The sequence below is a fragment of the Paroedura picta genome, chromosome 2, assembly GCF_049243985.1.
Source record: "Paroedura picta isolate Pp20150507F chromosome 2, Ppicta_v3.0, whole genome shotgun sequence".
Lineage (NCBI taxonomy): Eukaryota > Metazoa > Chordata > Lepidosauria > Squamata > Gekkonidae > Paroedura > Paroedura picta.
This window is the reverse complement of record NC_135370.1, coordinates 10535726-10552205: the sequence shown is the minus strand read 5'-3', so window position 1 is coordinate 10552205 and position 16480 is coordinate 10535726. Positions and strand designations below refer to the sequence as shown.

Genomic DNA, 16480 nt, shown 5'->3' with positions numbered 1-16480 from the left:
ATAATAGACATAATATGGAGAAAACTGTTTCTTCTGGAGAAAAAGATAGTCAACACCTGGACACTTGTTCTGGCTCTCATTAAACAGAGGTCAAAATCTCTCTCGGCCTTGACCTGTCTCATGGGTCTCCTTGTGGCCAGCACAGAGGCTCTGGTATGTCAGAGGTCTTCAGACATTCCTCAAAACTCTTCATATTCAAATTTCCAACAGACCGGACTATACGGTCCTGCTGAATCTGGCCTTGAAGCAGAGTCTAGTGTGGTGAGTAAAGATTTCGACTCTAAGTCAGGGCAAGTTTTTCATAATTCCAGAGGAACTCCAGTTTTTTTCTGGATGCCAGGCTTTCAGGCTGGGTAGCTTCCATGAACAAGAGCTCAGGGTGTATGGCATTCACAGGAGAGGTTGTTGCCCATCAACATTTTTCTTAGCCTTAGCGCTTTTCTTAGCCTTACAAGCCTTCAGAACAGTAATCTAAAGGAAGCACATTCTAATAAGGACCGACAACATAGCAGCCCGACCATATCTGAACCACCAGGGCAGATCCAGGTCCAAACCTTTTCACAAGGAGGTTATTCAGATTGTGGATTAGGTGGGAAAGAATCTTCTGTCTCTCCATGCAGAGCACAATACTTTAAATCTTGAGGTGGATTGGGTCAGCCTTCAGCAACTACAAGAAGGGGAGTGGTCGCTGAAGGAGATGTTTCATCTAATAGTAGATTAGTTGCCTGTGATTGATCTCTTTGCCTTGGAGTCGAACCATCAGATTAACCGCTTCATGACCCAATTGTTCCACCCAAATGCAAAACGCACCAACGCTCTACACGCACAGTGGCCAGATGGGCTGATGTATGCCTTTCCTCCACTTCCTGTGCTACCCAGACTTCTTCGAAGGATTTCACATCTCTCTGCAACAGTAATCTTGGCGATTCCTCATTGGCCAAGGCACCCCTGGTTTTCCACCTTCTTCCAGCTGGCAATACAGGATCATCTTAGTCTTCCTATGATCCCCGATCTTCTGCACCAGGGGCTGATTTGGCATCCAGACTCACCCTGGATGCGCTTGACTGCTTGGAAATTGGAGGCAGTCCTTGAGAAAAGAAGGTTATTTGGAGGAGGTCACCAATATCATCATGGCCTCCCATAGAAACTCCACCATCAGAATATATGATGTTACCTGGAAGGTGTTGAGAAGGTGGGGATGGCTCAAGAAGGTAGATGTTCTTCATCCATCGGCTTCGGACATTTTAAACTTCCTATAGGAGGGTATGGCCCAAGGGCTCAAACCCGCAACCCTTGGCAGACAAGTGGTGGCTATTTCTTCCATCCATCCTCAGATAGGGGTATTCCCTCTTTCAAGACATCCTCACATGTCCAAATTTCTTAAAGGCGCGACTTCCGTGGCTCCTCCACAGGTGGAACCTCAACATTGTTTTATGGGCCCTTACCAAGAGTCTTTTCGAACCAATGGCTTCTATTCATCTTAAGTGGCTTTGTATGAATATTCTATTTTTAGTGGCTGTTACTTCGGCATATCTCCAAACTAGGTGCCCTATCAGCCAAGTCTCAGCTTGGCATTTTCTACAAGGCTAAGGTTGTTCTTCATGTGGACCCTTCTTTCCAGCCCAAGGTTTCCTCAAGAGTTCATATGTCACAAATAATCAATCTCCCATTGTTTTGTCCAAATCTGAAACATTCAAGGGAGTGGAAATGGTATACTCTTAATGTATGCAGGGCCCTTAAGGCTTTTCCCATCAGGACAGACAGTATAAGACGCTTAGACAGTCTTTTCATCTCAGTTTCTCTTGCTAATTCTGTCTGTCTGTCGCATGCTTAAACCTGCCATAAGCACATGTCTGCAATTATGTATCAATGAGGCACATAAGGCACAGGGTCAGCAACGTCTTCTAAATGTCACAGAACATTCAGTTGGAAGTGCTGCCACCTACATCACTTTGGCCAGTAGGGCCTCAGTGTTGGAAATTTGTAAGGCAGCTACATGGGCATCTGTACCTACCTTCACAAGGCACTCCAAGATAGATGCCTACAGTTCCTCAAGACACTGCCTTAGGTAGACATGTCTTACAGCACATGGTTGACTGGGGTGCAGACATCCCATCCGGGACCAAGTAATGCCCTGGAAAGTCCCACTCTGCAGATGTCTTCCGCTCCAGAAGGAGAACGACCAGTGGGTACTTAGTGTGAGGGGTCATTCTCTTCTGGAGTAAGAAGGACATCTGCCCCTTCCCGTCATCGCACCATGGTTGCGTGTGCTGTAATATGCTCTTAATGTTTATATATGGTCCCTCCTTTCACATTGAGGGATTTACAGTTAGTTGTTTCTTCTCTGGGTAAGAGATGTGTGTGATAGAGCTCAGTATTCCTCCTTCTATTCTGGTGTGGTGTTCCTTCTCTTTCATCTGGAGATGTTTTTAGTTCTGAAGTTTATAGCGTTAGTCTCTTGGCTCTCAGAGTATCTCAATTAGAGAGAGAAGGATGCCATGGCGAAGGACCGGAACTGTAGGGAGGGCTTTTTTCTTTTAGCTCCTGCCTCCCTGAGAAGCCGGTAGCAAAACCCCCTTTTCAGGTGTCCTTAATCCAGAAGAGAATGACCCCTCACGGTAAGTACCCACTGGTTGTTTGAGCCCAATGGCACCTTTAAGACCAACAAAGATTTATTCAAGGCGTGAGCTTTTGTGTGTCTGAGAAAGTGTGCATGCACACAAAAGCTCTTCTCCAGGCTGCATGCTTGCATCACGGGGGCAGGGTGGAGAAAGAGAACTGTCCTGAGGCACTGTTAAAAACTGGTTTTACTTTTTTTTTAAAAAGCTTCAGCTTGTGCACTTTTCAACTCTTAAGCCCCCCTCCTAGCAGCTTTTTCCAGGGAGAACCATTTCTCTCCATTTCTGGAAAGAACTCGAAAGGAGAAGCCAGGCTGTCAGAAACTGGCCTTCCGTTGCACCTCTTGGAATATTGCTGCACCATGAACGGGATCCATGGGGGGGGGGGTGTCTTGTGCTGTTGCAGGAAGCTGTACTGTCCCCTCCCGAATGGACCTTGGTGCCTGGTGCCTTGTCATCCCCCCAAGAAGAAGAGTTGTTTTTTTATTTCCTGCTTTTCACTACCTGAAGAAGTCTCAAAGGGAATTACAGTCGCCCTCCCTTCCTCTTCCCACAGCACCCTGAGAGGTAGGTGGGGATGAGAGAGCTCTTGTTTCTGGAGGGTGGGGGAACTCCTGCTAGGGCTTCTCCAGGGTCCCTCATGGCGGCAGCTGCAAGAGTCCACTTATCCTTAGTAGTTCTGGTGGTTTCTAAAACATGGGCATGCGCAATAAGCACCAAATGAGTCCTCCTCTGTGTGCCCAGGTGCAAAAGGTAAATTGAGGACTGGCTCTGAGAACTCCTGAGGGGCTGACCTGCAGAAGGCACCATGGAACCACTGTGCAAAGACCATGACTATGACAAGCTGCCCACAGAGAGTTCAGCGTTTCTTAAAAAGGACCAGTTCACCAAAATTTGTCGGTTTGTCTGGAGGTAACTGCGGGGGGCAGCAGTCTGGATGCCAGACCAGGATATTGGAAATCTGGGTTCAGATTCCAGCATGGGCATGAAGGTTAATGGGGGACCATGGGCATGTGTCTCATGCATGCCCCTCAGATGCAGCAATAGGGCAGTATATATAAATATAATCTTTAAACCGCCCATGGCGCCCCGGGCGCCATGGACTATATAATTCGTTAAGCCCCCTTGAGGTGGGCTTTGTCCGTGATGAGGAAGGGTCCGGATTGGACCCTTCCTCACGACAGACAATCGGAGGGACCGATTGGTCCCTCCGATTCCCAGCTCCAGCAACTGCGAGCCGTGCGAAGCGCGGCTCGCAGTTCCCCCCGGCCTGATGCGGCGAGAGGCGCTCTGCGCCTCTCGCCGCGTCAGGCCGCCGACCCAGGGAGCCCCCGGCAGTCACGCGAAGCGCGGCTGCCGGGGGTTCCCTGCCTGGCGGCCTGACGCAGCGAGAGGCGCGGAGCGCCTCTCGCCGTGTCAGGCCGCCGCCCGAGGGAGCCCGGTTCCCTGCCTGGCGGCCTGATGCGGCAAAAGGCGCGAAGCGCCTCTCGCCGCATCAGGCCGCCGCCGGCGGAAGATCGCCGCCGCCGACCAGCCTGCCGCTGCCGACCAGCCTGCCACCGACCAGCCTGCCGCTGCTGCAGCCGACGACTCAAGTAAGCACCTAGCGCCCACTGCATTCCCCTGCAGCGGGCTTGCTTACTAGTAAATAAATAATCTGGGATGCATAAAGCTGAAATAGGAACACACCACACTTGGACTGAGAGTTTTCAAACATGCGTTTAAAGATCAAACACTTGTCAGAGCACCCCTCCCTCTGCTGTGGACACTGGGGCAGGTACCCTCCACTTTGCCTGCCTCATAGGGTGGCTGCCGTGAGGCTAAAATGAGGCGAGAGGGAGAAAGGAAGGGGCCACATGAGTGGTGGTAGGAAAATAAGGCCCAGAGGCATTGCCTTCTACCCTGGAGGGAGGTGAGGAATTTATACAGCTGGCCCAGGTCTCAAGGCACTAGACCTCAAGGAGTTCACAGTGTTCCCCTAGTAAGACTACTAGGATTCCTTTTCGGTGTCAACCATTGGTCGGGGTTGGAGGTGTTATGCCTGCAGTCTGGACACTCTGTTCCTCTTTCTTTTCTTGACACCAAGAATGGCCTTCCTCCAAACCACCAAAGATGTAGGGGGAGACCTTGGAAATTTCACTGGTTGCTCCAGCCCACTGGACACTCCACTTTCAGTGCACTTTTGTGATCGTTTGCAAGTGGACTTGGCTGCTTCATTATGTCCATCGTGCGTGAAAGCACTGCCTTTCCCTAGTGATGAGTGAGAACCAAGTTAGGCTCTAAGCCAGGGGTAGTCAAACTGCGGCCCTCCAGATGTCCATGGACTACAATTCCCAGGAGCCCCTGCCAGCATTTGCTGGCAGGGGCTCCTTGGAATTGTAGTCCATGGACATCTGGAGGGCCGCAGTTTGACTACCCCTGCTCTAAGCAGACGAAGAAGCTGTCTGCACAATTCCAAGGTCAGAAACAAAACACAGCCTCTTTCGGCATTGGTTAGATAAGGAAAATCCTGAGCAATAATAGATGGCCAACATTTGAGTGAAGGAAAATAAAAGGGTGGCTGAGGCATCCACATAACCAGGCCTAAAACTTCTCTTGCAAGAGGCAGAGCACTGCATTTTCCAGATTTCTTGTTCAGGCTCTGTTTGCCTTTTCCTTTCTCCGCCGGCATGTGGGCTTCCCACCCTTCATGTCTCTCACACCTCTCCTTAAAAAACTTGCAAATATTCTTTCTTATCCACACCAGCTGGGCAATCTCCCAAAGATTCTGGCCCCTCCCCATCTTTTCCTAATGAAACCTTAGCTTGCCACTGTTTCCAAGCCCCGGAGACAGCTCTGTTCTCTTTCTGGCTCACTTGATTAACATGTGAATGGCCACACAGCCAGTTCTTGCAGTCCAGAAATTAGAAGAAAACTGGCCACCTTTTGGAAGCCTTGGCATGCTTGTGAAGGCAGGTGTCTGTTTAGCCACTGGCTTTACCTGTAAATTTTTACACAGAGATATTTGCCTCTGTGTGAACTGCCTCTTGTGGCGCAGGGTGGTAAGGCAGCCAACATGCTGTCTGAAGCTCTGAGCATGAGGCTGGGGATTCGATCCCAGCAGCCGACTCAAGGTTGACTCAGCCTTCCATCCTTCCGAGGTCGGTAAAATGAGTACCCAGTTTGCTTGCTGGGGGGTAAACGGTAATGACTGGAGAAAGGAATGTCAAACCACCCTGTATTGAGTCTGCCAAGAAAACGCCAGAGGGCGTCACCCCAAGGGTGAGACATGACTCGATGCTTGCACAGGGGATACATTTACCTTTATTTGCAAGGTGAGGTTTGGCCCTTGAGCTTCCCTTGGCTGCATAAAGAGCAATTTCCCTGCCTCTTCCCTTTCGACTGCTGTGTCCTGTGAGCCCCAGAGCTCTGCCTTGGGTCTATGGAGTCCCCAGAAACATCGAGAGAGGAGGTGTACAGAGGGTGGGGGGAAATTGCCAAAAACAGCTCTTCTCCCTGTTTGTAGGGCAAATGGAAGGGAGACTAAGAGCCAGGTCTGAAACCGGAGGGTTTTTAATCAAAGATGGAAGATTTCAAAGAGTTTTAACTCTCTCCCAGGCCTCCTGTACGGATGGGAAGCTGTTTAATCATTTGGAAACAGTATGGCGCTTCAGCCCAGGAATCCCTGGCTACCCAAGAACATGCACCTTGGATTTTTCGGTGAGTATGAGTTGCTGTCTCAAGGCTGTTCACTGAAGTGTACTTTTAAGGCAGGGGTAGTCAAACTGCGGCCCTCCAGATGTCCATGGACTACAATTCCAAGGAGCCCCTGCCAGCATTTGCTGGCAGGGGGCTCCTGGGAATTGTAGTCCATGGACATCTGGAGGGCCGCAGTTTGACGACCCCTGTCTTAACGCCTTTGTTGCTTGTAGGAGTTGCCTTCAAAGCAACTGTGTGTGTTTTAATGGGCATAAACCTCATCCCATGTGGAGCTCTTTTTATTGGGGAAGCCAATGATGTCCATCTTAATGGATGCAGCCGTGCATTTGAAATTAGTTTCTCCTCAAGCTGTTAAAGTTTTCTGATTTCCAAAGGACGGAGACACACACACGAGAACTGGAAAACGTTATGCTAAGCAAGCCCAGCGTGGGTGATTTTGTAACCTGTAATTAGAAACATTTACAATCTGGTTTCCAATCTTCCTGGAAAAATCTATCCTTCAGCCATTGCTGTGAAGACTTTTGCATGTCTCGTGGGGTTGATGATGACGATAATAAGAAATCATTTTCCTTATTTAACCAAAGACTGTAATAAAATATGTGTTCTTGTTGGGTATTATAATTCTGCATGCAAGAGGATCTGGGAGGAAAAGGGTTAGCGGAATTTTCTCACTGGGGTCCACTTAGAGCCAGTTTGAGAGCCAGTTTGGTGTAGTGGTTAGGAGTGCGGACTTCTAATCTGGCATGCCGGGTTCGATTCTGTGCTCCCCCACATGCAACCAGCTGGGTGACCTTGGGCTCGCCACAGCACTGATAAAACTGTTCTGACCTAGCAGTGATTATCAGCACTCTCTCAGCCTCACCCACCTCACAGGGTGTCTGTTGTGGGGAGAGGAAAGGGAAGGCGATTGTAAGCCGCTTTGAGCCTCCTTTGGGTAGGGCAAAGCGGCATATAAGAACCAACTCTTCTTCTTCTTCTTAGCAATTCCTACCCCTCCTCATGGGTTACATGCTGAGCGTCTTTGGCCCTGGCATGTCCTGTGTTTTGACTGCTTGAGCAGAAACCCAATCAAAATGCACAGCTGCATCCACTAGGATAGGCATCATTAACTTAATGTAAGATATAAGGTATCATTAACTTCATGTTAGGGGTGATAGTTTTGAAAGTAAAATTTCTTTCTCTTGTAACCATTGGTGTCAGATCATCTTTGTAATTTGTTTGAACAGCATTTTCTGCTTAACCGGTAAATGTAGAGAATCAGGGATACTGCAAAAAAGGCTCTGTGCTTCCAAGGCAAATGATATTTATTTTTACATTTAACCCAATATTGTTTTACTTATCCCCTCTGAACAGGATGCCCCCGTCCCATATCTCAGTCTACTTTTTCAATCCCTTTGCTCTCTGGAGTGGCTTGCGTGTGTGGTGAAGGGCAGGGGCGGGGTGGCTGCCACTTGCAAAACAGACGGTTGGGGTGGGAGGTGGGGAACCCACATGTTTCTTTGGCCTCTGACCCCATTGCTGTCTCTTCTGAGGGAAAAGAAGAGCAGAGTCATTTGTTAAGCAATGTTGACATAGTCCAGGGATTCGTTTGTTTCTCTCTCTGAGCAAAAGACATCTGGGGAGCATGGGATATGGTGGGGGTCAGTGCACAAAACTCCACGGATCTCCGTCTTGCTCTTTCTTCACGGTTGCAGTAGGATTTCCACAGGGACTCCCGCGGCTTTGCCCCTGAACCCCACTGCTGAATGTGGGCATGTGGGTGGGGCGAGAGGAGCCTCCATGATTCCACTTCAGCACTTTTTCTTGGAATCAGTGGGTCGGACTGGTGAGAATGACCACTGATGGGTGTCTTTGTCCGGACCCCCAAAAGGCCTTTCAACGACCAGCTGCAAAAGTAGACTCTGAAGCAGCTCTTTGGTGCCTGGAGAATCTGCCTCCCTGGGCTGGTCTACAGGTTGGATATTGGCTCAACAGAGTGAGAGCAGCATCCAGGTGCTTAGGGTGTGGGAACACCTTAACATTATACATGGGGTGGAGAGAGTGGACACAAAGAACTTGTTCGCCCTCTCCCAAAGAACTGGCTGGTCTACCGCACACCCAATGCACCACCGGATGCCCTGCCAGCCCTGCTGGAGGCGGCAGCAGTCTGGTTGTTACAGTTTCCCAGACTACTAATCCTGGGAGACTTTTAGCGTCCATGCCGAGCTCTGGCCTCTGGCAGTGGGCTGGACCTGGTGTCAGTCATGGCGATGCAAGGGCTCTTGCAATTTGTCATTGGCTCTATCCATCAGGCAGGTCACACCCTGGATCTCATTTTCTGTGTGGGGCTGGATGTGGAACTGGTTGTGGCAAATGCAATGCCATGTCAGACCACTATGCTCTGAAGCAGGGGTAGTCAAATTGTGGCCCTCCAGATGTCCATGGACTTTGCTGGCAGGGGCTCATGGGAATTGTAGTCCATGGACATCTGGAGGGCCGCAGTTTGACTGCCCCTGCTTTGAAGACTTGGCTGCGATTACTGCCTCCCCCTCAGTTGGGCGATGAGCAGATTCTAGCTTGCCCACAGAGACTTAAGGATCCAAATGGATTCCTGAATGCTCTGCGGGACACAATGCTTCTCAGCACTTCTCTAAATGGACTGGTCAGCGACTGGCATGACCGATTGCTGGCCATCATGGACAAGATTTCTCCCCAACGGCCTGTCTGTCCCCATCCCAGAGGAGCTCCGTGAGAAGAAACGGAAGTTGAGATGCATAGAGTGAGTCTGGAGGAAGAGTCACGACGAAGCATTGATTGGCGGTGAAATCAGTAAACTTTTGCTCTACTTCCATTGTGTCTACGAACTCACGCCCAGCACAATTGTTTAGGAGAGTTTGGCCACTCAATGCCCTGGGGGAAGGGCACCAATACAATAGTCAATTGGAAATTAGCTGTGAGGCACTTATGAGCTACTTGGCAGACAAAATCTCGACACTCCGCTATGACCTGCCTCCGACCTTGGACACAGAAAATGAACTAAAGGCCCCTTGGCCACCTCTGGAGTGAACACTAGATGATTCATGCTGACTGAAGTGGACAGAATGTTAGTTTCATGTCCCATGTCAGTCTCTGGTAGTTGTCCTGGGCTGGAGGTGGGTTCTTCCCTGCTATGCATGGCCTATGAAAGGTTAGTGGTATCGTTGTGTTCCCCTTTGAAATGTTAAACAACCCTTGTAGTGGCTAGGAGTCGAAAGCTATCTGGGGAGATAATTCAGGCCGGCTGAGATCGCAGTTCAAACGCTTCTCCTTGAGAACCCCTTTTCCCACTTAGATCCTAGCAGCGGAGACCAAGATCTGTATATACCTCTGTAGGTCTTTATATCGTCTTTGTTAATTTCATTGATGTGATGAACTTCCATCGATGCCTGTTCCTGTGTGTTCCTTCTAATAAACCAACTTTGATCAAGTGCCTGATGCTCTGGGACTTTGCTTTGTTGGGTCAGAAGGTAAACATCTGCGTGAGCATTCTGTGGGTTGTGACAGTTTGACGAAGACCACTCTGCTCCCCGTTAACCTCCTACAACCAGCCTACCTCCCAACCATGGCAGAGGGAGTCTCAAGGACCCTACTTCTACTTCTGAAGAGGAGTATCTTCCACAGCAGGTCGAGTATCTAGCACTGACTGACGCCTGAGGACGCTCTGGTGTTGAGGGGCCGGTGGCCAAGGACTAGGCTGCCTGCTGCCTAGGAGAGGGGTTCGGGGGCACACAAAATGCTCCTGACACCAGGACATTGGTATGTTTCCACGGCATGAGATCACTGAGTGCAGGTTCCTGGCTTGATCGCCCTCATTGGATCCTACTACACCGGTCTTTGGAGCTGGGTCCCACGTGGGGGGCACCAGCAAAGTGGAGCCCGATGATGCAGTTTGCAGCGCTTCAGTAGGGGTTAATGCTGCAGGACCCACCAGTTGTCGGCGGGATGTCCCTCCGGATCGTGGCTAACGGTAAGCACTGCCTCATGGGCCCCCCCACCTGTGTTGGGTGCGAGGAAACTTCCCGGCCAAGTCGAGGCTTGTGAGGAGGATGCAATTAGCAGGGGTTCCACCACAATGGTTCCTGCTAAGGACATTTGCTCCATGGTCAATGAGGTCCAGTCGCATCTGGATGAGGCTCGTTCTCAGCTGAAAGGCGTCTGCTTTCTACCATCTGGCAGAGTACTCCCTCTCCTCCCCTGGGGACAGGGAAGCCCCAGCAGTGGGCTCACAGCACCCTGGCAAGTAGGGAAGAAGATGCCCCAAAGACCGATCCTGCTGTTCGTCCGAAAGATGGGGTGACCTACACCTGCTTAGTAGAAGCCAAAGCAAGGCTCCCGCGCAATGGACTCCAACAGCGGAGCCTCCCCCCGGAGCATCTAATGAGGTGGGGGGAGGCCCTTTCAAATGGCAGCAGGAACAGCCCCCCTCCCCCCCCTTAGACTTCCTGACTTTACCTCCAGGCTTCTCCAACCAAACCCATACATACCTGGCAGGGGGCAAAACCACGGTGAAAGTTGGGGGGGGGGGATTTGACTCGACACAGGTCTGCAACTTTCACTGGGTCAAGCAGTTACCCAGTGTCTGGATTCTCACAGGCATCAGCTGGTTTGCCCACACACCTGGCTTTTGATGAGGGGGGGCTCTCCCTGACACTCCTTTAGCACAGCACATGTCTTCACTGTACCCCCTCAGGGAGGGGGGGGTGTTCCAGGAGCAGCTTCTCAGGACACCTTCCAGATTCCCGTCATGCCCATGTCTAAGGCGGGGACTGAATGATCGTTGCTGCCACAACAATGGCCATTTGCCATGACTCAGCCAGGTCTGGGGCAGTTCCCAAGAGGGATCACCATCACAGTGCCCCCCCACCCTCCAGCAGTGCCGAGGTACATGCCCCCAGCCACTCCTGTAGCCCAGTGGTCCCCAATCCCCTGTCCGGGGACCGGTCCCGGCCCGTTGATCAGTCAGTACCGGGCCACAGCTCCTCCTCGTCCTCCTCCCCGGCTGCTGCCTCGGGGGCTGCCCTGCCACTCTGCTGCCGGCTCACCTTTGGTGCTCTCCATGGCTGGGGCTCTGCCTCGGCATGGCACTGCGCAGCTGCTGCTGGCAGCACCCTTCAGTGGGTGGCAAGAAGTCAGGGACACCGGTGGGAAAGCAAGTGGAGCAGGGGCTCAGGCAGTGGCGATGTCCCTTGGCAAAAGACTACCCCCCCCCCACCGGGCCTCAGTAAAATTGTCAAGCATTGACCGGTCCCCGGTGATAAAAAGGTTGGGGACTACTACTGTAGCCCCAATAGCCAAGTTCAACACCAAATTTGACTGATCAGCGGACAAGCTTGCCTATTTCCTGGTTCAAACTTCTGGTTTCTTGCATGACGGAGGTCCAGTTTTCCTAACGGCATGGCAGCGATGCAGGTCCCGGGAGACAACCTGGTAGGGGAGGCCACAGAGTGGTGGGCAAGGGGCCTCAGCTTGCTTCCTTTGGGATATTCCAGGTTGCCCTGGAGGAGCGTTTTGGGGATCACTTCCATGAACACAATAAAGGGGCTGAACTACAGCTCAAGCAGCCCAGTAAATCAGTGACCTCCACACTCTGTTCAGAAGGATACGAGGGCTCAATGAAGACTCACGGATCCAGTTCTTCCAGAACGGACTGGACGCTCCCTTTATTGAGGGAGTGCTGGCTAACGATGACCTAGCTACCCTCAAAAGCTGGTTCTTGGCTGCAGGGTGCACCGAGAGCCAGCTCTGGCAGCTGAAGTTGTAGTGTCAACAATTAGGGGTTCCCACAGCACCATGAGTATTTTTGGCTCTGGCTGAGAAGCAACCCACTCCCCTGCTCTTAAGAAGGTCGCTGCCTATACACCCTGTTGATGACTGTCCAGAAGCAATAGTTGGCCACTGTGAGACAGGGTGCTGGACTGGGTGGGCCCTCCCTGGACCCTCCCTGGACTTATGAGATCTCAGAACAGATATTTTCTGCTCCTGAGGGAGAGCTGCGGTTGCTCTTTGCAGCAGCCTGGAATATGGTTATGGAAGATGTATCAGGGGAGCTTCTTGTCAGTTTCCCAGGGCTCCCTGCCTTTTTTCCAAGGACCCCTCTGCTCTTAGGAGCTCCCCCCCCCCCCGGCCCCGAAAGGAGGAAAGAAGAGAGCTGTGCTGCCAACTCATTCCCATTACAGAAGCTCTCTCTTTTCCAGCTTATCAGTGTAAAATGTGTGCAAGTAATACTGTTCACAGAAGAGCTGTGCTAAGAGCTGCCAAAACCTCTCTTGATTCAGATTTTTCTCTCTGAAGTATGGGCAGGTGCTTTTATTGTTGAAGGAGGGGGGGCGGGTCTGTGATAACTTTGAGAACTGCCCATTGTTCTTCTGCTGTGCTGAACTATGCGACAGGCAGGTTTTGTCATGCGCTTTATAATGTTTTGCAAGTGCAAGTTTCACGTAAGTAGAATCATAGAATCATAGAGTTGGAAGGGGCCATACAGGCCATCGAGTCCAACCCCCTGCTCAACGCAGGATTAGCCCTAAGCATCCTAAAGCATCCAAGAAAAGTGTGTATCCAGCCTTTGCTTGAAGACTGCCAGTGAGGCTTTATCAGCCATTCTTTTTCCTAGTTTGTCTGACTTTTCCTTAGCAAAGTGCTTTCACACAGACTATATAATAAACTTTTCAATGCACTTTGCAAAGTGCACTTTGGATTTTATTTTGCGAAATGACAAAATTCACTGGCCAACCATCACTCAAGTGGATTGGAGCATTGTTCAGACAAATAAAGCTTCACTTGCACAGAAGCCATCCTACCCAAACTTTCAGATCCACATGCCTGTCATGTCTTGATTTGTGTCTAGCAGCACCTTAGAAACCAACAAGAATTTCAGAGCGTAAGCTTTTGAGAGCCGGAGCTCTCTTTTCAGTCACAATAGAGACAAAGGGAGCTTTCCGTCTTGGAGCCTTGTACCCTGAAGCTTTTGTGGGACTCTAAGAGGTTCTGGGTCTTGGGTCCAGATGCTGTACCGAAGACCAACATACAACGTCACGCTCAAGTTAACTGGGGGTGCAAGCCATCCAGCAGGGGGTCTCTCCAAAGCATCTCCCCAACCAAGGGAACCTCTCAGACCCAACCCTGCCCTTCCCAGCAGTTTGCTGGGCGGTGTGGGTTTGCTTATGGACCTGCATGTGCAGACCCAGGGGCTGAGAGCTGAACACAGCATCCACCACCTGCTCCCCTCTGCTGTCCGGCTGTGGAAGGCAGGACAGAATGTCTGCTAGGAATTTGGGCTTCCTTCACAGGTGACTGAGAGTGAGACAGAAATGTGAGAAATATTCAGCCCAGAGGATTCATTTGGCGAGTTTCTGCAGCTTCCTCAGAATCTCTAGACTCTGGTGATCCATTATGATCTATCCAGAATTGCAAAGGGACCCCCCACTCCTTCCAGCCAGCGCCTGCAAGTGGTCAGGGCTAGTTTCACAGGGGCCTCCTCCTTTCCCCAAACTGCCCAGTTTTTCTGACGGGTCGGTGCAGGGGTGAAGTTTGCCATCTCCCCCTCCTGCAGGAGAACCTCCCTCATAGCAACATCACTAACATCCTCCTGGAGAGTGAACTGCTTTGGGGGGTCAACGTGAGCCTAGATGGGCAGTGTAGTAAAGAGCCACTTGAATTCCTCGAATGCTTCCTGGCATTCAGGGGAACATTGCAGCTTGCTCCCAGACTGTTTTGCCCCCTCTCCTTCATCGTCGGAGGATCTGTGAGGGGAAGGGCTACTGTGCAAAAATTTGGATGAAATCCCTGTAGAAATTTGAAAATCTGAGGAAGGACCGTAGCTGCCTATGAGCACTGGGGTGGGGGGTGGGGGTACCGAAGTACACCTCAGTCCTTACCTGGGTCCGTTTCCAGCCCCTGCACAGACAACTGGAAGCTCTTGCAAGCAAGCAGTTGTCTCCCAGGTGCCTGGACCAGGGGGATGTGCTCAACAAGGGGTTCAGAATACATCAAGACAAACCACCTCCTCCTCCCCGGTATAAGAAGACAACACTTCATTGATCAGATTCATGAAACCTCCAGCACCCCACTGAGCCCAAACATAACCAAATTGCCCCAGCAGGCTGTTGAAAGTCGTTTTATCCAACTCCTCCCCCTTCTTAAATCTGATGTAATATACCTCTCTGAGGTCGATGGGCTATTGTGATCTGACTATCCTGCATAGTGCAGGGGGTTGGACTAGCTGACCCAGGAGGTCCCTTCCGACTCTGTGATTCTGAAATCCGGTTTTGTAAGACCCTTCCCAATTGTCCCAACAAGACGTTCATGGGGGGGGGGGGAGGTGTGTGTGTGCTGGAAATGGTGTTGATCGCCCTGTAGTCTGTGCGCAGTCTCAGAGTGTCATCCTCCTTTGTGAAAAGAATTGGTGTGGCCAATGCAGAGGAGGCTGCCCAGATGAAACCACGTTACTTATTTTTGTTCAAAAACATGCAGCTTCTCCAACTCTGCTTGATTCATGTTGTAAAGCTTTCAGAGTCAGCTTGGTGTGGTGGTTAAGAGCGGCTGCTTCTAATCCAGAGAGCTGGGTTTGATTCCTCACTCCTCCGTATGCAACCAGCTGGGTGACCCTGGGCTCCTCACAGCCCTCATTGTGCTGTTCTCACAGCAGTTCTGTCAGTTCTGATTCTCCCGGCCTCACCTCTCTTACAGGATGTCTGTTCTTGGGAGAAGGGAAGGAGATTGTAAGCTGCTTTGAGACTCCCTTTGGGCAGTGAACAGTGGGGTATAAACACCAGTTCTTCTGCCTTGAACAAATGTTAACCTGACTTCAGATCTATAATGCAATTAGGGTGGCGTGCTCCTGCGTGGTTTGGCCCCTAAGTGCAATCTCTTTTTTTTTTTTTGGGGGGGGGGGGGGGAGCACTAGTCTCAGTCTCTCTCGTAACCACCCCTCAGATCCCAATACTCCTGCGGGGGGTGGAGATATCTTCCTCTAAGACAGCAGTTCTCAACTGATCTAACTCCACGACCCTAACTGAGGCAGCAGTGGGGTTGGCGCATTGTGCGCATGCGTTCACAGGCAGAGTGGTGTGGAGGCGGCTATTGCTGTGGATTCTCCACTACCTGCCTCCCGCCTCTGCCTGCTACCATCACCTCGGGCCCCGCCCTGGTGACAGTGGCCAGAAGCGGCGATGGGCAGCGGCAGGTGGTGGCAGCAGCCGGCGGCAGAGAAGGAGCCAGTGATTTGTAAAGCGTGCGCACAGGTGCACAACAGTCGACGCAGCATGGAAGCAGCCATTACCATAGCTCCGCCAGCGGCGGCCACCACCGCCTGCTACCATCGCCTGCTGACGCCCGCCGCTGCTTCTGGCCCCCGCAGCCGCCTGCTGGCACTTGTGGCCAACCGCTGCCACCACCTCAGCGGCAACCAACCTGGGGACCCCAAATGGGAGCACGACCCCAAGGCTGAGAACCACTGCCCCAAGACATTCCCCACCCTACAAGGTTTCCCAGTGGAGCCACGCTGCTAGTGATTATCACCAGATGGGCCCAATCCTGCTTCACCCCGTGAGATGCATAGCCGGGGTGGTGGGGGGACTGTCATGCTGCAGCCCTGCCAGTCTATAATCTATAACCAGGTTATTTTTCTGGAGCCTGTTCACCCCCAGGATCGCCAGGTAGCTGACAATGAGGACTCCTGCCATCATGATGATTTCCTGGTCCCCATCCCCTCCCCCCCCCCGCCAGTATCTATATAGTTATCTGCTCTGGACTCTTGGGTGACCGCCCTCCCTCCTGTGCACTTCCCATCGACCTCCTCAGAATACAATGGCTGAGTTTGTGCGACTCCAACCCCAGCCCCCCCACCATCATGGGGTTGAAGCAATGGGCACATCCCGAGGCAGTAACTTTGTGTACAGCCACACCGGCCCCGGCCTGCTTAGTGAGACAGGGACCAGCAGGAGACAGGTGGGCACTTGCCCCAGGGGCCGTGCCTCTATCGAGTTCCTGTGGGGCTTTATGGGGTTGACTGCATGCTGTTTTTGTTTCCTCCCTCCGGGTCCTCGTCCTCAGTGGGTGAATCCTCTGGGCTCCCGGGGTCCACTTCAGTAGCAGGTGCCAGCAAGGTGTGGAGCCTACCTGCTCAGGCAGCTTCTCTTGCCGGCTCA

At 51.6% G+C, this 16480-nt stretch overlaps 1 protein-coding gene across 1 annotated transcript in view; it reads left to right on the top strand.

The window, feature by feature from the left end:
- Nucleotides 1–16480, top strand: part of COQ10B (coenzyme Q10B) — a 32679-nt gene that overhangs the window by 13705 nt on the left and 2494 nt on the right. Inside the window, exon 4 of the mRNA XM_077319346.1 lies at nucleotides 6216–6317. Within this exon, the coding sequence (XP_077175461.1) occupies nucleotides 6216–6317 (102 nt within the window). The remainder of the gene's footprint in view (nucleotides 1–6215; nucleotides 6318–16480) is intronic.